This window comes from Scylla paramamosain, chromosome 1 (assembly GCF_035594125.1).
Source record: "Scylla paramamosain isolate STU-SP2022 chromosome 1, ASM3559412v1, whole genome shotgun sequence".
Lineage (NCBI taxonomy): Eukaryota > Metazoa > Arthropoda > Malacostraca > Decapoda > Portunidae > Scylla > Scylla paramamosain.
The window spans coordinates 12,955,784-12,967,500 of record NC_087151.1 but is presented as its reverse complement, the minus strand read 5'-3'; the positions used below and the strand labels follow the sequence as shown (position 1 = coordinate 12,967,500).

Below are 11,717 nucleotides of genomic sequence, written 5' to 3'. Positions count from 1 at the left end.
CTACTGCTATTTTCATGCTAACTGCTCTTCTGATCTTGCTAACTGCATGCCTCCCCTCCTCCTGCAGCCTCGCTGCACAAGACTTTCTTCTTTCTCTCACCCCTATTCTGTCCACCTCTCTATTGCAAGAGTTAACCAGTATTCTCAATCATTCATCCCTTTCTCTGGTAAACTCTGGAACTCCTTGCCTGCTTCTGTATTTCCACCTTCCTATGACTTGAATTCCTTCAAGAGGGAGGTTTCAAGACACTTATCCTTCAATTTTTGACTACCACTTTGAACCCTTTTCTGGAACTGACATCTCAATTTTTTTTTTTTTTTTTCAGTCTACATAAAAAATATCTATCTATCTATCTATCTGTTTATCTATATCTATCTATCTATCTGTCCATCTCTCTCTCTCTCTCTCTCTCTCTCTCTCTCTCTCTCTCTCTCTCTCTCTCTCTCTCTCTCTCTCTCTCTCTCTCTCTCTCTCTCTCTCTCTCTCTCTCTCTCTCTCTCTCTCTCTCTCTCTCTCTCTCTCTCTCTCTCTCTCTCTCTCTCTCTCTCTCTCTCTAGTGCATCAACTGGTACCCTGTGTATCCATATAGTAACATGTCATTACTCACTGGACTCTGCCTGAGAAGTTTTCTAATCTCAGTCTGCTTTATGGACTGGAAATTTTGGGTTATTAGATATCACTGCTTTTGATTGTAGCCATATGATATGTAATACAAAACAAAATCTTTACAGAATGATGAAGAGGAGGGACAAATCAGATATGTTCAACTGCAGTGGCCCATATTTATCCTTCTCAGCAATGGGGAGGTTTACTACACAAATACCTCTCTTGGATGTAACAGGTACACACAAAATTTTCTTCTTCAAACCCTCAGTAAACATAATGCTGGTTTTCAAGGGTTTGTTGAGAAGAAATTAGAGTAAAATTATGTAGATTTAAATCAGTGGTTCCCAAACTTTTGCAGGCTGGTGCCCCCTTGGCTCCCCGGTGAATTCCTAGCGCCCCCCACCACACACACAGACACATATGGAAACAAACACCTCTTTCTTGATATTTGGTATGCTGCAATTTGAAAAGAGAAAGGTTAAACACAAATGTGTATTTCACAAATAAAACCCAATTTAGTAAACCAATTTATTTTTTAGCAGTTTTAACTGTTTCAGCAACATGGAATGGTAAATAAACATTCCACCAATAACCTTCATTGTCTCACACTTAATATTAATGGGATGGATGTGCTTGGTGCAGGGACATAAGCTTCTCAACATCAGGCTGGAACTCACTAAGAAGTCGTAGATCCCCGCGGTCAGTAATTTTCAGTCGGTTTCTTTGCTTGGAAAGAAGCAAGGCGACTGCACTGAAGCCTCGTTCTACTAAATACGATGTTGGGAAGGCAATAAAGTACATCTTGACCTTGTTCCACAGCACTTGATAGCAGTCAGAGATTTTTTTTTTTTTTGTAACCAAAAATCTTGATATGACTTTTTGAACTTTGGCCTTAGCTCAATGTCATTTTGAATTGAAATCAGTTCTTCCTCTGCCACTTCTGGGCCAGAGCGGCGTGCGGTAACCGGACCCTGATGCGTCGTCCACTGACTCGTCCTGCTGCACGTGTTGTGTACAAATCGTCAAACAAACGTTCGAACTTCTGACTTTGACTTCGGACTGCCGCCCCCCTACCGCCCCCTTTTTCCTCACCGCCCCCCCAGATCTTTCCACCGCCCCCAGGGGGCGGTACCGCCCACTTTGGGAACCACTGATTTAAATGAATGTAAATATAGTTTCATACATTCAACACAAGTTTTGAATTTATTTCAATCCAAAATAAACTAGTTGGCTTAAAAGAAGAATGTTTAGTACATTTATCATTTATTGATTTAGTGTTATTGCAAGAGGTACTCACAACTAAAGTATCCAGAGTACTAAAAGTAGAATTGCTAGGAATTATTTTATAATGTAAAATTTTAAAATAGTTATTTATTTGCAGACCACCAGTACATCAATTGTATGGGCCCTTGAGCATGATCCCAGCATGTGAAGACAATTATGGACTGGACTCTTGCAGCTTGTTGGTGCTACAATGCTCACCACCCATACTTGTTATTGCTACTGCAGGTGGACAGCTCCATCACTGTGTTGTCATTGATACAAAATATAAAGATAATTCCACAGTGGTAAGTATATATAATGAATCAGTATAACAAAAATTTTTGTCAGTGATCATTGATGAAATAGAACAAGTATGGGAATAGCATTGTTTCTTTTTTGTAATTTGCAGCTTAATCAGCAAAGTTTTGATACCTCTATTTTAGCATACAAATTATGTATGTGCTATATGTGAATGAATGTATATTTTTTTAGTTTTGACTTTGATGTCTAAATGTAGTAAGAAGTCAGATCAAGTTATCATGCCTGTCATGTTAGAGATGTGTAGCCTTTACAGATTTTAACTATATAATCTGTGAACATGCCTTTTAGGATGTAGTATATATATATATATATATATATATATATATATATATATATATATATATATATATATATATATATATATATATATATATATATATATATATTTTTTTTTTTTTTTTTTTTTTTTTTTTTTTTTTTTTTTTTTTTCTTCATAGTTTCCACCTAGTGCTTCATCTGACCTTCAGTTCAGCTTGCAAACAAGTGTTAAGCTACATGTATATGAGACTGTGGAACTAGAGTTGTCACTACTTCCTGATGACCAAGGATTCACCACACCTCTCCTTCTTCATCCAGATCCCACTACCCCAACAAGGTGACAGACTGTTTCATTTATTTGTATGATTTATAAAAACAGAATTATATATGTATATAAGCATTCCACTCACAATAAGTATTGAATACTACAGACAAAATCTAAATTTCCAAATATCTGAAATCTATTCTTAATGACTGCTCATGGTTTAAATAATAAATCTTGCACTGAATGGACATTGACCTGTTATTTTAGTATTAGCTACTAGTATTTGGCAGCTTGGGTGTCATATTGCTTAAACTTCTATGAACTTGTCAAAAATCTAATTTGAAATATTCATAATGTTAGGCAAATGTGTTACAGCAGTCTTTTGGACAGAACAGAAAAAAACATTTCTGTGGATGTTCCATGTGGTAGAAATTCTTGTCTTCCCCTATGTATCTACCTGTTCTATCTGTCTCTTCATTTGGGCATGGCAGGAACAGTGGCAAATGAGCTTAATGCAGAAAGGGCAGAATAGGCCATTCCCAAAATTTGCAAGAAACTGCATTCAAGCTGTGTAACTTTAAATACAGTATTCCATTTTCATTGACAGATAAATGTTACAGGATTGTCTCTATCATATTGAAGTAAATTTTTCCATGTTCAAATGTAATTTTATTTTAGTATCAAAATTACTTTTATTACTTTTAGATTAAGTTCTCCATCCTGTTTATGATGGTTTCTTAATAGGAATTAATAGAAAAAATTAAATAAAGGTTTGTCCATCTGAGCAATTAATCAAAACACTATGATAATTTTACTTCAGGTTACTAATGGCAAATATGAAGTAATTTCACACTACTGTGTCCATTCATGCTTATCTCTGCACCACTAACAGGTACTTGGTGAGCCATGAAGCTGGTGTGCACACAGTCACTGTTTCTCTTGTGGAGAAGCTTCTAAACTACAGTGAACTCCCTGATGGTATGTCATTCTGCCTTCTGACATATTAGCCTATTATTCAAAATGTAATCACAAGAATCTTCTTATCCATTTTCTTTGGATTTGAATTGCTGTTTAATTTTAGTCTAATGTTGTTTTCAACTAACAAAAAGGCTTTAAGAAAACAATTTAATCAGGACATTTTAAAACCATTTATCTATATCTATATACTGGCTAGCAATCCAACACGGGGGATATAACTGTTTCTTCACTGCTACTCCCTTGTTCTGTGTTTCAGCACCATGCAGCACAGTGGGCATCACTTTTCCCTCATATAACCTCTTTACACTCATACCCAGTGTCCTATGTTTAAAGATCCTTCTCAGTCCACCAAGTACTTTTGCCCATTTCTTGCTTCTTTCACCTTACACTTCACCTCTATCTCAACTCATTCGTCCACTCCAGCTGTTGATCCCAAATACTTGAAACAATCTACTTCTTTCTGCTAAATATACTCATAATTTTAAGCTTTATGGATAAACAGCTCATTATTAACTAATGTTGTCTTTTCTTGTTTAACATTGGAAGAATGTTTAAGTTATTTTTAATTTTTCCCATGCAGATGCTGGTTTCACAGAAAGTGAATTCCCTTGTGTGGTGGACCATGTACTCTGCACCAGACTGGTGACTCCTGCTACTTTGCTCCCAGTAGTGGGTTTGGTGGCCAGTGCTTGTCACTCACTTTTTATTCTTCTAGCATCAGGAAAAGTCTTTGCTGTACCATTACCATCTGCCTTTTTGCCAGAGTTAATTGAACACACTAATCCAGAGATTGACCTTGTGCCATCTCCTTTAAGGAAGGTATGTTATCTTGATTATTCATGTTAACCAACTAAGCTGATTATAAATAATATTTTATTTCAGTTATTTTGAATTACTAGCATGTAATTCCTTTATTCCTATTACCTTAATACTTTATGACCCAATTTTTTAAATGTTGTAATGAATCCCCAACACCAAACCCCATGTCATATCTCCTTTTACTAACTTTGCAAATGTGTTTTTTTTTTTACTTCACGAATGAGACATGACATAGTGTTAGGAGAACCCGACACCAACACCACTCTTTGCACTGGTTGGTAGCTCTGAAATGTCTCATGTGCCCACCAAAGTGATCAGCTGATCAATGCTTTACAGTTTTCCTGCCTAAACAGTCTACATTGAACAGTGCATTCACACACACACACACACACACACACACACACACACACACACACACACACACACACACACTTATTTGTTTATTTATTTATTTATTTTTTTTATCTTTTTATTTATGTATAATTTTTCCATTTGTAGTTGGGGCTATACATTCTCTAATCTGTAGTAGTTAGAGTGTATAGGCAGATGAGAAGCTCTCCTCAGAGAGGCATGTGAACAGATTTTGCCAGTCTCTGGGAACAATTCTGGGAAGCCTCACCTCTTTAGCTTGATGCACAAGATCAAGGAGTTCTAGATATGCTGCAAATGTATGCAATGAAATAATTGTTTTCAAAAGTTCTCAAAACTATACTAGAAATGTTTTTTAGCTGCCAACTGCTATAGTTAGTTTGGAATCAGGTTATGAAGTCTTGTGCTTGTGATTACGAGATTAATTAACAAGAGTATAAAAATCAATTTGGAAAAAGTGGTGGTAATATTCTAGAGTCCTTTCCAGCTATTGTTATTGGTTGTTTTAGTTCCATTCTTTTGTAGACACATTTGAATAGACATAAAACGTAACAAAGTGGGGGAAGTGCCACCTCCCTTGTAACTCCCCAAACACTATTCAAATGTGCCTGTGAAAGAATGGAACTAAAGCAATCAGTAATAATGGTGGGAAAGGTCTCTAGAATATTACCATAGTGGCTTCATATTGAAATTCGTGAGATGTATGTACGTACCAGCTAATAATAACCAATTTGCCAGCCAGTCTTCTACACCTGCAGCATTATAGCCTATCTTGTTTTTTATTTGCTGATCTAGTTCATCATTTCACATTCTCAATATGACAATATGATGTGCTACATTCAGTTAAATAAATACAATTTTTTTCATCTGCTAGGTAATGCTATTTGCTATCCCAAGCTTGATAAAGCCCAGTTAGAGCATATAACAAATTTTTGACCAAGAATAACTAAAACTTACTGTTTTATGCATTAAAAGTACTCAAATGTTACAATTATCATGTGAAGGTGCTGTAAACCTTGGAGAGGTGATGGAAATCGACAGCTTTTTCAATGTGGCAGGTGATCCACACAGTGTAAAGGAACCATAACTCACATGGGTAAAGGCGCCCAAACACGCGCATTTATAAACACCTTAATCTTTTCCTTACGATGATAATACTATTTTCCTTTAGCACAGAAGTATATTGATATATTATCATATTTTTAACATAACTTTTAGTCACATATGAAACATGAATATCATTGGTGTTTCTTGTTGGGGAGGGATAGGACACACCAACAATTATTGTAGGAATCTGTGGTGTCTCCAACGAGTTGACATTAACACCATGGTTTAAAAAACAAGACATACTAAAAATCAGCTTCATTGGTATTAGTAACTACTAACACTATGTTTAAAAAATCAGGCCTATATCTCACAATTTTCACATCGCACAGTAATACTGGAATAAAAATAATATGGAATAGAAAATTTTACTGTATTATGTAACACCTGAAGAATATGATAGCAAACTTAGATAACATGGGAGTAAAAATAGAAAAAAAAATGATAATTTCCTTAGCCTTGAGAACTGCTGCTGACATGAATCTATTCTGGATCCAACTAGCTTGATTGTGGTTTGCCAAATCTAAACTGGTGTGTGTGATGTATAATCCCCAAGGTGCAATGTAGCCATCTCTGCTGAACCACCACCTCCCTCAGCATCCTGTCCCCCCCCCCCATCTGCAAATTACGTCAAAATACTGTATATTCTTATATTTGAACATAAAGCTATGTTCTTTTATGAATAATCCATTCTTGTTTTTGAATATAAAGAACTTGGTATAACATGTGACACTCCACTTGTGCAGTGTTGCCAAGGACAGCCAGGTCAAACGAGGTGCAGCCATCACCCACACCACCACAAGAGGTCAGGTCATTGTGTTTGCAGCACTCAGATCTACCTCAATGAAAGCATCTGAAAACCATCCCACACATATACTCAGTCAGACAAAAGATATTTTGATAAAGTAAATCAGTATTTTAAAAGAGAGAAGAAAGATGAAGGAATTTTACTGTATTTCAAACCAACATAGTTGCTGCTGATAGAAAATGCAAGCAAGCATAGTGAAAAAAATTATGAGGCAACCAAATTATCACTTCACAAGAGGCAGCATGGGTGGGTGGAACAGAGGTCAGTTTGACACTTGTAGAAGCAACAACAGCATGCCAGGATTATACGTCACACATGCCAGTTTAGACTTGCCAAACCATAATAGTCAGTCAGATATAGATTCAATGATGCCACATGAACATCCTAGCTATTGCAAACAGAAATCCTTCCCTGGTGTACTTAACAAACAGCCTGATATATGGTTTACCAACAGAGGACTGACACAAATATTTTGACATAAGACCAATGGCAGGCAAGATGATGCTGATGCCAATGCTGTTTTGTCATCACTGAATTGGTTTGATCAATCCTGACCCAATTAAATTAATCAAATTAGTTTAAACAACAGTCAACCAAATATTAGCATACCAGCATGGCTGACTGATATCTAATTTTTGTACTTGTTTACAGGTACATACTGAAAACTTTGAAAATCACATCAGAAGCACCTTGCAGCGGACAACTTCACAGCCCTTGCTAGCCTCTGGGTCTACTGGCAATGTGACCCACAGTAAGTGCATCTCTCTCCTCAACCGTGTGCTGATGACTCTACGCACTAATTACATGCAGCCACAGAAAGTTGCCAAGATGGACATGGATAAAAGGTAAGCTTATCTTTTAATATTATGAAGGTACTTCTAAATTTTTATTTATTTATTTATTTATTTATTTATTATTATTATTATTATTATTTATTTTTTATTTTTTTATCAATAATCCACCCTCTTCCTTTTGAATTAAGATATCTAATAAAATATTTTCTGAACTTATTGTATGCCCTTTTGATTTACAGGTCAGATATTCTTGTTCAACAGAAGCAAAGGTTAAAAGATGATTTAGAAGCTCTGCAAGCGAGGAAAAAAGCTCTAACAGAGAAAGCTCATGAACTAGCAGAAAAGTATGAGAATGCCAATGAAAAGAAGTGCTTACTTATAGGAAGGCAAGTTTTTTCTATTATGTTTGTATGGCTTATTTCATTTTCATGGGAATTCACATACATATACACACACTCAGATGCATGGAAAGTGAAGTAAGTCACAGTGATCTACATGGACAAGCTTTGCATAATGTTTACATTGGCCATATTTCATCACCTAATGGCAGAAGCAAAATGCAATTTCCACTTACCATAGCCACCACTCATCATGATAGGATTAACACATTTTACCCAGTCATCCTCATCCCTTTCACTTCTCTGCAATCTTCCTGTGCTTATTGCTTTCATTGATGCACTGTGTCCAAATCTACTTCAATCCATCTTTATCAGCTTATCAAATGAAAGCAAAATCTACCTAGTTCACCTGGAGTAGTGCATAGAATTTGCACTACAGTGCAACTTGGGGCATACTAGTTATTAATTGTTTAAGGATCTAACAAACAAGAAATTTATTTGAAGGATAATTGGTATCCCCAGAGTGACTCATCCCTGTTTGCTGTGCCTTAGTGGAGAAAGAAATATTTATGGTGTGATAAATGGTAAAATAAACAACCCTTATGTTATTACCTCATTTATGTCGAGAGAATTGAAAATTAAATGATGAAAATGATACACAAGATTCAAATAGATATCAGTGGAAAAAAAGTAATCTTATATAGAATCGAGGGATGAAATATAAGTGAGAATATTTTCATTATTCTAGAAAGCTTGAAAGATCATGCATTTTGGTAGACAGATTATTAAACAGAAGATGGAAGTTAAGGTGCTTCCAAAACTGTGCCTCTGTGCTAGCACCTTGCCCAGTCATACTCTTTCAACTCTGTCTGTCAACATCTACTTTTCCTTCTTGCTGGAAGTTTACCTACATTCAGCCTGTTCCTAAAAAGGATAACCTTTTTAACCTCCCACACTACTGTGCTGTTGCTTTAATTTCCTGCCTATCTAAAGTTTTTTAAACTATCCTCAACAGGAAGATTCTTAAACATCTATCACTTCACAACCTTCTGTCAAATTGCCAATATGAATTCCATCAAGGCTGCTGTACTGGTGATCTGGCTTTCCTTACTGAGTCTTGGTCATCCTCTTTTTGAGATTTTGGTGAAACTTTTGCTGTTGCCTTAGACATATCAAAAGCTTTTGATGGAGTTTGCCTACTGGCACAAAGTTTTGATTTCCAAACTACCCTCCTACGGCTTCTATTCTTCTCTCTGTAACTTCATCTCAAGTTTCCTTTCTGACCATTCCATTCCTGCTGTAATAGACGGTCACTGTTCTTCTTCTAAATCTGTTAAGAGTAGTGTTCCTCAGGGTTCTGTCCTGTCACCCACTCTCTTCCTATTATTCATCAATGATCTTAGCCAAACTTTTTGTCCTATCCAGTCCTATGCTGATGATACCACCCTGCACTTTTCCATGTCTTTTCGTAGATGTCCAATCCTTCAGGAAATAAACAGTTCATGCAGGGAAGCCACAGAATGCCTTACTTCTGATCTCTCTAAAATTTTTGATTTGGGGCAGAGCAAACTTAGTATTGTTCAGTGCCTCAAAAACTCAATTCCTCCATCTATCAACTTGACACAACCTTTGAAACAACTGTCCCCTCTTCTTCAATGACACTTATCTGTTCCACTCTTCTAGACTGAACATCCTCAGTCTGTCCTTTTTTTTATAATCTAATCTAGAAACTTCATTTCTCATCTCTAGCTAAAACAGCTTCTGTGAAGTTATGTGTTATGAGATGTCTCTGCCAGTTTTTCTAACCCCCCCAGCTGCTAAGTCTGTACTAGGGCATTATCCATCCATGTATTGAGTATGCTTCACATGTTTGGGAGGGTTCCACTCATACTGCTCTTTTAGACAGGGTGGAATCAAAAGCTTTTCATCTCATCAACTCCTCTCCTCTAACTGACTGTCTTCAGCCTCTTTCTCATTGCTGCAGTGTTGCATCTCTTGCTATCTTCTACCACTATTTTCATGCCAACTGCTCTTCTGATCTTGCAAACTGCATGCCTCCCCTACTCCCACAGCCTCGCTGCACAAGACTTTCCTCCTCTCATCCCTATTCTGGCCACCTCTCTAATGCAAGAGTTAACCAGTGGGCTCAGTCATTCATCCCTTTCTCTGGTAAACTCTGGAACTCCCTGCCTGCTTCTATATTTCCACCTTCCTATTACTTGAACTCTTTCAAGAGGGAGGTTTCAAGACACTTATCCTTCAATTTTGTTTACTACCGCTTCAGACCCTATTCGGGGACCAGCATCTCAGTGTCCCTCTTATCATTATCATCATCATTGTTTCAGATGCTTTGTTTTCTTGTGATTTTTCTCCAAGACTTCAGGATACCTTGCCCACGCTTCTCTGATTCTTCAACACATATTTATTAACTCACAAACTCTCCATTTAGTGAGCTGTGGTATTGCTTGCTTTCTTCAGATTGGAATGTGTGATCAGCAGAATGATGAGAACTCTTCCTGTGCTATCCAACAGTGAGAAGAAAATGATGCAAGAATTAGAAACAATGCAGACTCATATTCCTGGGTTATTGAACCAACTTAAACAAATAAAGGAGAAGGAAAAGCTAACAAGTCAGGTAAATATTATACCTTTGTTTCTTGTCATATTTTTTTTAGAACCTTCAGATGGAATAATGATTATTTTACATGTTTCAGGTGTCACCATCACCACTACCATAATCTTGAAAGGGTCCCGATATACTTGCATGTGTCAGCTTTGTTTACTTAATAATAACTGCATGGCCTCAAGCAGCCTTCCTGCACAGGTCTAATATCTTAGGTTCTGAAAAAATTTCATGTCCCTCACTTTTTTTTTTTATGTAGGAGGGACACTGGCCAATGGGGAAAAAAAAAAAAAAAAAAAGCTCATTGAGATGCCAGTCCCAGAAAAGGGTCCAAAGCAGTACCATAGTCAAAAATTGAAGGATAAGTGTCTTGAAACCTCCCTCTTGAAGGAATTCAAGTTGTAAGGTGGAAATACAGAAGCAGGCAGGGAGTTCCATAGTTCCAGTTATTCTCTCTCACCCTCTTCAGCTGACCACTTTGATAATTTATAATGTGAACTTAGAACATAAAACTGGAGAGGAAATTAATATATTGCATTGGTTTAAATTATTACAGATGGAAGCACACCATACATCAGAAGCAGCAGGACATCAGGTTAGCAGCATTTCTGAGAACCAACTCAAGACTCTCAGTGAAGCTCTGTCTAAAGAGTAAGTCCAGTCAAGTAATTAATGTGTTTCCTTTGTAGTGGTGATACAATATATATATATATATATATATATATATATATATATATATATATATATATATATATATATATATATATATATATATATATATATTTTTTTTTTTTTTTTTTTTTTTTATTATTTTATGCATAATTTTCTTCTTAAGTTTGTTTGTGGTGATAACAGGATCATAAAGACAAAAATTTAGTATGGAATCATTGTGTAATTATCTCTTACTGTTTTTTACAGGGGAGAAAAGTTGGTGAGTCTCACACAAAAAGTTAATCAAGCAAAGCAGGAGTTTCATCTATGAAGATATTGATTTAATAAGTAGGTCACATGGAATGGGAAAGTGAGTTTGAAATCATATTTATTGAACTGATGATGTGTAATTGTTGTGTGTTTTGTTTGGATTATTTTATAGAAATTTCTGAATCTTTTTACCCTCTGATGTAAGTATTTTCCACTTCCTGTTGCATAAAAATACATTTTGTCTTCAGA

The 11,717-nt window shown here is 36.2% G+C and overlaps 1 protein-coding gene across 1 annotated transcript in view; it reads left to right on the top strand.

Moving 5' to 3' along the window:
• Nucleotides 1–11,717, top strand: part of LOC135100905 (nucleoporin 88-like) — a 40,573-nt gene extending 28,856 nt beyond the window's left edge. The window contains exons 5-14 of the mRNA XM_064004469.1: nucleotides 733–842; nucleotides 1,989–2,175; nucleotides 2,629–2,786; nucleotides 3,607–3,692; nucleotides 4,273–4,511; nucleotides 7,444–7,637; nucleotides 7,826–7,972; nucleotides 10,403–10,559; nucleotides 11,104–11,198; nucleotides 11,466–11,717. Coding sequence (XP_063860539.1) covers nucleotides 733–842; nucleotides 1,989–2,175; nucleotides 2,629–2,786; nucleotides 3,607–3,692; nucleotides 4,273–4,511; nucleotides 7,444–7,637; nucleotides 7,826–7,972; nucleotides 10,403–10,559; nucleotides 11,104–11,198; nucleotides 11,466–11,529 — 1,437 coding nt within the window. The 3' untranslated portion in view covers nucleotides 11,530–11,717. The remainder of the gene's footprint in view (nucleotides 1–732; nucleotides 843–1,988; nucleotides 2,176–2,628; nucleotides 2,787–3,606; nucleotides 3,693–4,272; nucleotides 4,512–7,443; nucleotides 7,638–7,825; nucleotides 7,973–10,402; nucleotides 10,560–11,103; nucleotides 11,199–11,465) is intronic.